General features: G+C 46.3%; 1 protein-coding gene across 1 annotated transcript in view; it reads right to left on the minus strand.

Moving 5' to 3' along the window:
* Positions 1–335: 335 nt before the first annotated feature.
* Positions 336–13,569, minus strand: part of LOC139262948 (15-hydroxyprostaglandin dehydrogenase [NAD(+)]-like) — a 168,460-nt gene continuing 155,226 nt past the window's right edge. The window contains exons 6-7 of the mRNA XM_070878303.1: positions 10,921–11,084; positions 336–1,064 (exon numbers count right to left, since the gene is read on the minus strand). Of these exons, the coding sequence (XP_070734404.1) occupies positions 956–1,064; positions 10,921–11,084 (273 nt within the window). The 3' untranslated portion in view covers positions 336–955. The remainder of the gene's footprint in view (positions 1,065–10,920; positions 11,085–13,569) is intronic.

The following is a 13,569-nucleotide window of genomic DNA, read 5'->3' on the forward strand; positions in this document are numbered from 1 at the left end:
GTCTACTAGGTCCCTGTATATACTGGGTCTCTGTGTATACTGGGTTCCTGTATATACAGGGTCCCTGTGTACACTAGGTGCCTGTGTATACTGGGTCCCTGTGTACACTGGGTGCTTGTGTATACTAGGTCCCTGTCTATACTGGGTCCCTGTGTATACTGGGTTCCTGTGTATATAGGGTCCCTGTGTATACTAGGTGCCTGTGTATACTGGGTCCCTGTGTATACTGGGTGCTTGTGTATATTAGGTCCCTGTCTATACTGGGTCCCTGTATACATTACTGCACATGTCTGTTTGTCTAATAAAATGACACAGCCTGGCAATAATATTCCTGTGAACAATTTTATTACATGAACGAGTAAAGATTTTGGCACATCGACACAGTAGGGACCCTTGTATGGCATAAAGGAAAGAGGTAATTATGGAGTAAACGACTTGTGCCATTACTTTTGTCACATCATATGTTCCTGGGACTTTTGCTTTGCTCTACCATTACCCTCACTGAATGCAGGGAGAAATTCATTATTGTAACCCCACCCCTCATTAAAAACAATGGCGATCGCAAGTTTCCTGGATCAACAGCGCTAAAAATTTGTGGTGCTGGTAGGCTGTGATTTATTGTTCTTAATAGGTTCCGATTCATGATCATTCTCGTGGAACAGAAGCAAATAATTACATCAATTTAATTTAAATAACAATTTTCTATCAGTTGCATTGTAATTTGCATTGAACAGCAATAACATACTGTTTAAAATGAGGTCAGAAAGAATCACTTTATCTCTCATACATATTTTGACTTTACGTGGAGTACCATAAATTGCTTTTTTATTCAATTCAAATTTTTCCAATTTGCCTGTCCTTGGCTGCAGTAGCAAGGAATCGGTGCAGGAAAGTTTGCAAACAGACACTTCTTGCCAATAGGCAAATTAGGTCAAGGTTAGGAGGCGAGCTTTGGCTAATACTTCTCAAAGTGAACTCCCTTGGTCGTTGTGATTTTCATTACTGCTCCGTTCAAGCTGTCATCTTCAACCAGTTGTACAAATCCCTCAGCTATGACTGATGGTCTGTAATACAGAATATGAAAATCAATGGTACGAAGAATAACTTAAAAAAAACTATTCAGTTAGAGAAATGGTGGTGAACCTGTGGAATTCTCTACCACAGAAAGTTGTTGAGGCCAATTCACTAAATATATTCAAAAAGGAGTTAGATGAAGTCCTTACTACTAGGGGAATCAAGGGGTATGGTGAGAAAGCAGGAATGGGGTACTGAAGTTGCATGTTCAGCCATGAACTCATTGAATGGCGGTGCAGGCTAGAAGGGCCGAATGGCCTACTCCTGCACCTATTTTCTATGTTTCTATGTTTCTATAATAAAGCCTTTGACAAGGTAGGTTGCCATAATTCTAAACAGCGATGGGACTAATATATACCGAGTGTTGACAAGGTGAATAGAGATACCATTGATTAGATCTTGATTTAACGGGAATGGTATCATAGTGGTTATGTTCCTGGCTAGTAATCCAGATTTCTCGGCTACTGATCTGGTGACGTGAGTTCAAATCCCACCATGGCAGCTGGGGAATTTAAATTCAGTTACCAAAAAATCTGGAATAAAAAGCTAGTATCAATAACGATGACCATGAAATTATGGTGACCATATTGTTGTTAAAAACCCATCTGGGTCACTAATGTCCTTGAGGGAAGGAAATCTGCCGCCCTTACCCGGTCTGGCCTATATGTGACTCCAGACCCACAGCAATGTGGTTGCCTCTGAACTGCTCCTCTGAAATGGCTGAGCAAGCCCCTCGGTTGTATTCAAGAAGTCAGCTCACCATCACCTTCTCGAGGCCATCATCATCATCGGCAGTCCCTCGGGATCGAGGATGACTTGCTTCCACTCTTAGCATGAGTTCTTAGGTGGCTTAACAGTCCAATACAAGAACCACAGTCTCTGTCACAGGTGGGACAGACAATGGTTGAGGGAAAGGGTGGGTGGGCGGGGAGCCTGGTTTGCCGCACGTTCCTTCCGCTGCCTGCGCTTGATTTCTGCATGCTCTCGGCGATGATACTCGAGATGCTCAGCGCCCACCCGAATGCACTGCCTCCACTTAGGACGTTCTATGGCCAGGGACTCCCAGGTGTCAATGGGGATGTCGCACTTTATCAGGGAGGCTTTGAGGGTGTCCTTGTAACGTTTCCTCTGCCCATCTTTGGCTTGTTTGCCGTAGACGAGTTCCGAGTAGAGTGCTTGCTTTGGGAGTCTCGTGTCTGACATGCCAACAATGTGGCCTGCCCAGCGGAGCTGATCAAATGTGGTCAGTGCTTCAATGCTGAGAATGTTGGCCTGGACGAGGACGCTAATGTTGGTGCGTCTGTCCTCCCAGAGGATTTGCAGGATCTTGCGGAGACATCGCTGGTGGTATTTCTTCAGCGACTTGGGGTGTCTACTGTACATGGTCCACGTCTCTGAGCCATACATGAGGGCGGGTATTACTAGACCATGTCTCTGTAGACCATGAGCTTGGGCAATTGGGATGGGCAATAAATGCTGGCCTTGCCGGCGACGCCCACATCCCAGGAACGAAGAAGAAAAATATCTAATGTGCCAGATCTTTGTTTTAACCTTAGTTTTATTAACACTCCCAGTGTCACAGATCAAAGACCCTGTGAAGGTGTGATTGGACTGCCAGCGTCCGCAGGAGGTAACTTGACCTAGCTGTTCTCATGGACCATGCCAATCTTTAGACTTATGACACTCAATTGGCTGAAAATAAAACACCAGTAAGGACTCGTTATCGACCACTCAGAGGCTCCACTTCCAGAATGACAGAGGACATGAGAGAGAAAAGATAGACATTTCTGAGGCAGCAAAGAAAAATAAAAACAAGGACCGAGAAAATGGGGGAGCAGAGAGAAAACTGAGCAAAAAGTGTTTAAAATGTACCATTTTTACTTGCATTTATAGCTGTTTACTTCAGCTCTATATGGCAACAATTACAGCTAAAAGCTATCCCTGACAGCTTTATTGCTGTTTATCAATGTGTAAGCTGAAAAGTTAAAGAGAAATTGGCTGGCTGGGGCCATGGTGGATTCCTCAGATTTGTTGGATCTGTTGAGTCAAAAACTAAGACTAACAACCATGAAATAGGTTAACAGAAGACACTTGGGCCCGTGTGATCTCCTGGACTGGTTCCGATTGCCCGAGGGGGTCGGAGAGGAATTTTCCAGAGGATTTTTTACTCATATTGGCCCTGGGAATCTTCTCTAGTTTTTTTTTGTCTCTCAAGAGATGACATGGCTGAGGAGGGTGGGTAGAACGTATCTGGTCAGGATGATCCGGGCATCAAGAGTGTGCGGCAATCTTGATGGACCAGCTGATCTTTTCCTGCTCCTCATTTTTATACGTAAGACAAAGGGCTAGAAAGTTAGTTGAAGGGCTCCTTAGGCGCTAATATCGCCCAGGCGCTAAATTTGCCAGCGGAAGATTTTTAAGCGCCGGGCCCAGAAAAATTCAGTTTCAGCATCCTGAGAGTGGAGCGGAGCACTCAGGGAAACGTTCCACACTTCTCTCGGGGCGCTAGGCTGGGTGAGCAACTGAATATCCCGTGCTGAAGAGCCGGCTTCGTAGCGCCCTAAGAGAGGCTTCCCTGCAACAAAAAAAACACGCGCCCAAAATTCACAAAAAACATTCCCTATACATTACTCACCCCAAATAAAGTTAAATCGCAACACAAAAAATCTCCAAAAATCAATCACACTTACCTGATGTAGTCATGCCTTTCCTTTGTGCTCCGCGACAGCTCTGCACGCCAGGCTTTCTCTGGCGGGGTCACTAGGGGGCGCTAAGGGTGGCAAGGGCGCTACCAGGGGCGTTGCGCACTGGCGGGTCGCTCCCGGGCGGTACTCCTCAGTGCTGCCGGTAACTGCACACTGAAGCTGCCGAGCAGCAATACAGTCGACGCTTGCTGGCGCTAACCCTGTATCTCCCCTCGCGGGGGCGGGGGGCGGGTGGGGGCACCACCCAACCGAATTTTTCGCCCAAAGTCCTTGAAATGACACAGTTCAGATATAGGGCCGAGATAGAGGGGATAGAAAGGACCTATTTCTCTTAGCAGAGGGGTCAACAACCAGGGGCATAAATTCAAAGTAAGTGGTGGAAGGTTTAAAGGGGATTTGAGGGGAAATTTATTCACGCAGAGGGTTGTGGGGGTCTGGAACTCACTGCCTGAAAGGGTGGTCGAGGCAGAAACCCTCACCACATTTAAAAAGTACTTGGATGTGCAACTGCAGTGCCGTAACCTACAGGGTCACGGACCTCGAGCTGGAAAGTGGGATTAGGCCGCAAAGCCTCTTGTTGGCTGGTGTGGGTGTAAACTTCTATGATTCTGTGATTCTATGATTAGTGTATGAATGTGTCAGGGCAGTCATCTGAAATTCCATAGGTACAGTAGTGTAGTGGTTGTGTTACTGGACTGGTAATACCTCTAGAGCTGGCAGATTCTCTTTCTTGAAGGACATTTGTGAAGCAGTTTGATTCTTGCAGCAACCCAGCAGCTTCCATAGTCAATATTGTGGTGCCAGCCCACAAATGACCAGATTTATTGGATCCATAAAGTGGTAGTGTAGTGGTTATGTGACTAGACTAGTAATCCAGTAGAACGCGAGTTTAATTCCAAGCACGAAAATTTGAGAATTTGTTTAAAAAAAATCTAATAATAAAAAGCTGGTATCAACAAAAGTGACAGTGAATCTATTGGGTTGTGTTAAAAACCCAACTGGTTCACTAAGGTGGCTCAGTGGGCAGCACACTCACCTCTGAGTCAGAAGGTTGTGGGTTCAAGTCCCACTCCAGGGATTTAAGCATATAAATCTAGGCTGACACTCCAGTGCAGTTGGAGGTGCTGTCTTTTGGATGAGACGTAAAATCAAGGCCCCGTCTGCTCTCTCAGGTAGATGTAAAAGATCCCATGGCACTATTTCGAAGAAGAGCAGCGGAGTTATCCCCGGTGCCCTGGCCAATATAACAAATAGTTACTCCGAATATTTATCCCTCAATCAACATAACAAAAAAGTAGATCATCTGGTCATTATCGCATTGCTGTTTGTGGGAGTTTTCTACGTACAAGTTGGCTGTCGCGTTTCCCACATTACAACAGTGACTACACTCCAAATCATCATCATAGGCAGTCCCTCGAAATCAAGGAAGACTTGCTTCCACTCTAAAAGTGAGTTCTCAGGTGACTGAACAGTCTAATACGGGAATTACCGTCTCTGTCACAGGTGGGACAGACAGTGGTTGAAGTAAAAAGTACTTAATTGGCTGTAAAGAGCTTTGAGACGTCCGGTAGTCATGAAAGATGCTATACAAATGCAAGTCTTTATTTCTTTAATGTGCTTTAGGGAAGGAGACCCGCCGTCCTTACCCGGTCTGGCCTACACGTGACTCCAGTCCCAAACCAACGTGGTTGACTCTTAATTGCATTCTGAAATAGCTTGGCTTGCTATCAAGTAATTAGTAGTATTAGGCAGTCTCTTGTATCGCGGATGACTTGCTTCCACACCAAAAAGGGATGAGTTCACAGGTGTTTCAATGAGGGACCTGACATTCTAGGTCTCGAACTACATATTGAAGGGTGGAAGATGCCTGTGCATGGATTTTTTTAATGTGGGGTGGCCGTTGCACACCAGCCACCCCACAGGCTTGACAAAGCTAGGTCTTGATCCAGTGGCAAAGGTTAACCAAGACTGGAGACCAGCTCTGCTGCACGGACCTAGTGCGCACACATTCTCCTACTCCATAGATCGCAGTGTGGACTGGCTCGTGCTGCCTCTGCGTCCTCACCTCTCCTGGGCCCCGAACCCTCGCCTCTCCTGGGCCCCGATCACGATGCTCCTGGGCCCCGATCTCTCACCACTCCTCCGCCCCGGTCAAAAATGGAGTAGTCAGTAACAGGACATCAATTAGTCTCCTCTTATGCTCGCAGCCTGGATGTTCACAGAGCCGCAGCAGATTCACTGCCTCGTTTTATTTCTTCCTCTGAGCCCCTCAACTTAATCTGCTAGCGTAATGTTGGCTAGTGGTGATTGATTGCCCCAGGAACCAACAGGAAGAGAGCTCAGAGGCCGGTGGGCCCAGGGATCAGCGTGTTCTGCAACCAATCACGGTGCTTGAGGATTGGATCCTGAATTGGCCTGTCAGGTATTAGAAAGGGAGGATTTGCCGATGGGAAACTCAAACTAAACATCACGTCAAGATCTGACGGAGTCACTCGATTCCTCAGGGTCTGAATATCATCGGCCTTTGAATGTAGATGGAGAAATCAAGTTATACTCAGTTGTACAAGGGCAAATCATGGATGGGCAATAAATGCCGGCCTTGCCACCATTGGCTACGTCTCAAGAATTAATATCTCCCCCCGCCCTCCCCCTCATCTGCGATCTAACAGAGGTATTAACCTGTCTGTGCATTAATATGCGAAGGCTCGAATTATAAACTGACAAAAAATAATACTAAAATGGTTACATGGCAACAGGCATTCTAAAGTGGGTTATTCCGTGACTGAACCTGGCATTTGATACAATCAGCGTCCTTCCTAAAATACAAGAAACCACACACCGAAAAGGCAAGGCAGTCATCCAGATTAAGTGCAGTCGGTTCCTATTAAGTACATGGTGTGCCATCACAACTGGATATGGTAGCCTAGTGTTTGTGGTATTGGATGAGCAACCGAGAGGTTGTGAGTTCTGTCATGTACCTGAATTGGTTACTGGTTGTACTTTTACAAGGTGTAGAGGGCACTGCAGCGGGAGACTTGTAGGTTACCTGTACAGGTGTGCCAGGCCTAGTATAAAAGGCAGGCCACCAGGTGTGATCCTCACTCTGGAGTTACATTAAATGGACTAAGGTCACTACAGTTCAAATACAACACATTGTCTCGTGGAGTCATTATCAGAGCATCTGAAGACATAACAAATTCAAATTCCCACCATGGCAAGTTAGGAAGCTGGTTTCAATAGGTTTGATCATTTGTTGGCTCATTCTATGAAATGATTGCAAAATTTGACAGATTCTTGTAAAAACCGAGGAACTAGCTGTAACCTTCTGCCCCACATTATGCGGTTGATTCTTATAAGCCTCAAGGCAACTAGGAATGGCAAATTGCAAGTGTTACTCATACCACAAGAATGAATAAGCGCGTTATATAATTGACCATATTTTTAGTTTGATATTTTTTTTATCAACAAACAGGATGTTCAATTTAATATTGCAGAACATTGTGAAGTGCTGCAGTTCAAAGAACATTAGAAATTGGAGCAAGAGTAGGCTATACAGCCCTTCAAGCCTGCTAGGATGAGTGACTTCATCCAAATATTAACCTTTTCCCTCTTTTATGAATTCCAACTGTTTTCCAAGACCTGAGCCCATAACCCATAACCAGGACTAAATTAATTGGCATTTGTGTATTTGGAAAAGTATTTGGGCTGATAGATGACAGTCAGCACAGATTTGTCTGACTGCAGCTTCCCTGGAGCTGGCAGAGCAGCACTGACCGCTATTTTAACTCTCTTCCCCCACCACTGTTTAAGTTTAAGTTTAAACTTCAGTCCCGCCCTTACAGAGAGTAGTGGTGAATGGCAGTTTTTCAGACTGGAGGAAGGTGTAGTGTGGTGTTCCCCAGGGGCCGGTATTAGGACCACTGCTCTTCTTGATATATATTAATGATCTGGACTTGAGTGTGCAGGGCATCATTTCTAAGTTTGCAGATGACAAGGAACTCAAGAAATGCAGTAAACAATAAGAAGGATAGTAACAGAATTTGGGAGGGCACAGGCAGGCTGGTGAAATGGACAGACACATGACAGATGAAATTTAACACAGAGGAATGTGAAGTAATATATTTTGGTCTGAAGAATGAGGAGAATTCAATGGTACAATTTTAAAGGGGATGCAGGAGAGCTGGGGGTGTATGTACACATGCAGCGAAGGTTCACCAGACTGATTCCCGGGATGGCAGGACTGACACATGAGGAGAGACTGGATCGACTAGGCCTGTATTCGCTGGCGTTTAGAAGGATGAGAGGGGATCTCATAGAAACATATAAAATTCTGACGGGACTGGACAGGTTAGATGCAGGAAGAATGTTCTCGATGTTGGGGAAGTCCAGAACCAGGGGACACAGTCTTAGGATAAGAGGTAGGCCATTTAGGACTGAGATGAGGAGGAACTTCTTCAGTCAGAGAGTTGTTAACCTGTGAAATTCCCTACCGCAGAGAGTTGTTGATGCCAGTTCATTGGCTATATTCAAGAGGGAGTTAGATATGGCCCTTACGGCTAAGGGGATCAAGGGGTATGGAGAGAAGGCAGGAAAGGGGTACTGAGGTGAATGATCAGCCATGATCTTATTGAATGGCGGTGCAGGCTCGAAGGGCCGAATGGCCGACTCCTGCACCTATTTTCTATGTTTCTATGTTTGAAGGTGGTAGGACAAGTTGAGAAATCTGTTAAAAAAGAAAACAGGATCCTGGGCTTTATAGTTAGAGGTATAGGGTACACAAACAAGGAAGTTATGCTAAACCTTTATAAATCACTGGTTAGGACCCAGCTGAAATATTGTGGCCATTTCAGGACACCAGACTTTAGGAAGGAGGTCTTGGCCTTAGAGAGGGTGCAGAAGAGATTGACTAGAATGGTACGAGGGCTGAGAAACTTCAGTTATGTGGAACGACTGGAGTAGTTGGGATTGTTCCCCTTAGGGGTTTCCAGCGGCAGAATGGTGGGTAACCAGAGGCCACAGATTTAAGGTCATTGGCAAAATAAACCAGAGGCGACTTAAGGAAACATTGTTTTGCGCAGTGAGTTGCTGTGATCTGGGACACGTTGCATGAAAGGGTGGTGGACGCAGATTCAATAGTAACAATCAAAAGAGTATTGGATAAATATTTGAATGGGAAAAAATGTACAGGGTTATGGGGAAAGAGCAGGAAAGCGGGTCTAATTGGATAGCTCTACCAAAGAGCTGGCACAGGCACGGTGGGCCGAATGGCCTCTTTCTGTGCTGCATCACTCTATGGGCCCAAATTTGGCCCTCCAGTTAAAACGCCGCACTTACCTGAGGTATGCCAACTTTCTGCTCTCAAAACGGCGGCGATAATGTAGCTCTGTATTCTCCCTGCTCCGTGGACCATCCTAGGCCTTGGTGTGGCAAGCACAGTGGGGGGGCGGAGCTAGGGCCGCGCTGCTGAAACAGAGCTAGCAGGGGAGGGCGGAGCTAGGGCCCAGCGTCTGTAACAGTGCCGGCAGCGTTGCGCATGCGTGTTGGAGCGTTCATGCATGCACAGTAGCTCCTCCCATGATTGTGATGATGCGTGCCTGCAGCGTGTGACCCAACGCGTCCCGCCCCTAGCTCAGGCCGAGTGGCCTGCCGCTACCTTCCCGCGCTGAGGGCTACAAGAAACAGGTTGGTGCGGGGAGACTTCTGATCGGGGGGGGGTGGAAGAGTTTTGATCGGGGGGGGGGGAAGGAGGAGAGTTTTGATCCGGGGTCGGGGGGAAAGAAGAGAGTTTTGATGGGAGGGGGTGGGAGGGTGTGATAACTGTGTAGCCAGTAATGTTAATGAGCTACTCAAGGCTTTCCTTAACCCTGTTGATGAAAATACTTTCCTACGAGCAGGAGGTTCTTCCAATCTTTATTTGGATATATTGAAAAAATTATGTAAATATGTTTTGTCTCTTTACACTGTTATTTTTGTAGTTTAAGCTTCCATGAATGCTTCTGTTGTATAGTAAATTAACTTTGCGAAGTTTGTCAGTCCTGTATAGCAGTTTGATCCTATTCATATTCTTTAGTCAAGTCATTAAGTACCTACCTGCGCTGATTTCTTAACTCTCCGCAAGGGTTTTCTGTGCAGCCACAAGTGGCCACATACACTGGCCTAAGTTAGTTCGGAGTAACTATTAGCTATGCAAACTGGCTTAAATGGCCAAAACAGGCATAGGTGACTGGTAACGCCCCCTTTTGAAGAAAAACTGAACTAAAAAATATCCTAACTAACTCACTTACACTGGCTCAAATTAAATGTGCAGAATGAGGATTTTTAAGATACTCCAGAAAAATCAAGTTGCTCCAAAAAAAACGGAACAACTCCTGGGCAAATTTGGGCCCATACGATTCTACGTTTGTAATTGCACAGCTTTACGCACACAGACTTCTGTTTTGCCAAAGTGATCTAGCAACGCGGTCGGTCCGAATGAAGTACTGAACTGGTGAAATTCTTCATCTTCATCTTGACCCCCTTTGGTACAGAACTGTAACTCAAGCCAGATCAAAGACACAATCTGGAGTATGGAGTGTGGGGGTACTTGACAAGCAAACGTGCACCTCATCATGGGCTCCCAGACCCAGGAGCTGCGAAATGCTGGAGATAAAGCATCAGTTTTTAACCCCACTGCTCTTTGATCCCAGTGACTTAGAGAAATTATGAAGATATATTATAATAAGAACATAAGAAATAGGAGCAGGAGTAGGCCATACGGCCCCTCGAGCCTGCTCCGCCATTTAATATGATGATGGCTGATCCGATTATGGACTCAGTTCCACGTCCCTGCCCGCTCCCCATAACCCGTTATCCCCTTATCGTTTAAAAAACTGTCTATTTCTGTCTTCAATTTATTCAATGTCCCAGCTTCCACAGCTCTCTGAGGGAGCGACTTCCACAGATTTACAATGCTCTGAGAGAAGAAATTTCTTCTCATTTCAGTTTTAAATGGGCGGCCCCTTATCCGAAGATTATGCCCCCTAGTTCTAGTCTCCCCTATCAGTGGAAACATCCTCTCTGCATCCACCTTGTCAAGCCCCCTCATAATCTTCTGAGAGGTGATAATAGAGCACCACAGTAACAGGATTATATTATAACTTACTCCAGCACTCCAAAGGCATACATCAAATTCTTGACTGTGTCCTTGAACTGATAGAATTTTCCAAGATTTTCTTCATGGTTTACAGTGTCAAGAATTGCTGTATTGACAAAGCTCGGGCACAATGCGTTTATTCGTATCCCATAATTTCCAAGTCTAGAAGCTTCCTGGAGGAAAGAGAGGTTGTTGTTAGCTTTTTGTCAGAAATTTCTCCTCGCCTCCACTCCTCCAATGTCTCAATCGGTTAATGCAGCGAGTGTCTGATTAATCAGATCAGGAAGATTGCTGTTTCGGGGAGTGGGCCGAGCTGAAGAGCTCTTGCAGAGAGCCGGCACGGGCTCAAAGGGCAAAATGGCCTCCAACTGTGCTGTAACCACTCTATGATCCTATGGGCTAGAATTTCCCCTGGGATCGCTGCCGCCGGATTCTTAGCGGTATTCCGGCGGTTGCGTATTTTGAATTGCCGGAAATACCGCTGCTGTGCGCTCCCGCGGTTTTCCGTGGTTGAGTCTCGGTGGTGGCGATGTGTTACGGTCGTGGGCCGGAGCGGGAGGAGGCGAAGGGTCTAAAAGTCGACAATCTTGCTTGCCTTACTGAAGGCAAGCAGCACCCCTGAAAAACGCGCGATTTTTCTTCTCTGCGCATGCGCGGGCATTCTCCCGCGATTTCGGGGTCAAAGGTGACCCTGCGCATGCGCAGTGAACACAGAGTGCTGGACATTTTGAAAGTGCAGAGGTGGGTCAATCTGAGAGAGAGAGGAGCTGTTGAATAAGATCTGTGTATAGAGGGGAGTGCATGGTTGTAACTCATCTTTATTAGAGGCAGATTTTAAAAATGGAATAAAATTTAGTCAGCAAATTAGCCTGCAAATGTGGGAGAAATATTTTGAAGCAATAGAATTTTACTGATTGAGACATTAATGTGAGTGAATGGCAACAGTTGGGAACCCTGCAAAAGCAAGGGAGGGTTTCTGTAAGATTTCAGGGTAAGAATAAGTGTTTGAAAGCACTGCAAAATAAAGAAGAGGCAGGAAACAATTTGAAGGAGCCAGAAATGTAAACCTCAGTTGCAATATTTTCTGTGAGGCCTCGAGATTGCTGGGCTGACTGATCAAAAGCTCCTGTTTCTTCTTGTCCTCCTTCAATATATATTGGGAGTGAAAGATAAACTAAAAATGCAGCCGTTTCCCCACGGAGAAAACCAAAACAAAATGGAGGTGTAACGCTGGGCCCAAGTAAGGTAAATACCTAAAAAATGGGCGGTTTCGATCCTGAGCGATAACGGGTGGTCGCGGGTGGTTACAAACAACATTTGCACTGCAGGGGAATTTTGATCGATTTTTGGGTGGGAAACATGGGCGGGTGATGTGCAGCAACGCCGGCGGTAATGGTAGGCCCAAATTATCGCCAGTGCTAATCAGGAGGCGAAACGGGCAATACTGGGTGGCATTTTACATTTTTCTCCAAAACGGCGGTAACTGGGCGGTAAATGGGCGATGTGAGAGGACATTCTAGCCCAATAATTCTATGTTTCGATCCCTGTTAGCAAATCTCAAGGGTGGTGTGGTAGGGGTGTTACAATTGTCATCAACAACCTTGGGTTAAGGAGATGGGGGTGTGGGGGGGGAGGGGGTGCGCGGTGCCAGGATTCTCACTCCTGATCACTATCCAGTGATTCTTCCTGGACAGGCTTTGGAGAGGGTGCAGAGGAGATTTACTACACTGGTACCAGGGATGCTGGAGTTCAGTTATGTGCAGAGACTAGAGAAGCTGGAGTTGCTCTCCTTACAGCAGGGAAAGCTAAGGGGAGATTTAATCGAAGTGTTCAAAATTATGAGGGGTTTTGATCGAGCTAATGAGGAGAAACTGTTTCCACTGGCAGGAGGGTCAGTAACCAGAGGGCACAGGTTTAAGATCATTGGCAAAAGATCAAGGCGACAGATGAGGAGAATTCTTTTACATCACGCGTTGTTGTGATCTAGAATGCTGTCTGAAAGGGCGATGGAAGCAGCTTCAATCGTAACCTTCACAAGGGAATGGGAGAAATACTTGAAAAGCCAAACATTGCAGGATTATGGGAAAAGAGCAGGGGAGTCGGACTAATTGGATAACTCTTTCTGCTCAGTACCATTCGAGGCCAAATGGCCTCCTTCTGTGCTGTATCATTCCATAATTCTGTGACTGGGTCAGTACTTATATATCGGCTGGATCTGTGCTGGGAGATGCTCGGGCTCCACCTCTGTGACTTCACCAGAAGTGCAGGGAAACCCTGTTTCCTTCACGCGTAAATTTTAATTCCGCCTCACTTCCGTCAGCGTGACGACAGTGCAGCGCGAGCAACTTCAAGGAAATTAGCGGCCACACTTTCGAAGTCCAGAAAGCCCGGTGGGGGTCTGCACAGCAGTGCTTCTGAGGTTTCACTAACTCTGATGATGGCGCACGGTCTCCAATGATGGTTATCGCTGCAGGTCTCAGTGCAGTTCCAGTTAAGACATCATCATCATCGTAGGCAGTCCCTTGGAATCGAGGAAGACTTGCTTCCCCTCGAGTCCTTAGGTGGCTGAACAGTCCAATATGAGAACCACAGTCCCCGTCACAGGTGGGACAGATAGTCGTTGAGTATAAGGGAGGGTGGGACTGGTTTGCCGCACGC

Source organism: Pristiophorus japonicus, chromosome 1 (genome assembly GCF_044704955.1).
Source record: "Pristiophorus japonicus isolate sPriJap1 chromosome 1, sPriJap1.hap1, whole genome shotgun sequence".
In the NCBI taxonomy this organism is placed as follows: domain Eukaryota; kingdom Metazoa; phylum Chordata; class Chondrichthyes; family Pristiophoridae; genus Pristiophorus; species Pristiophorus japonicus.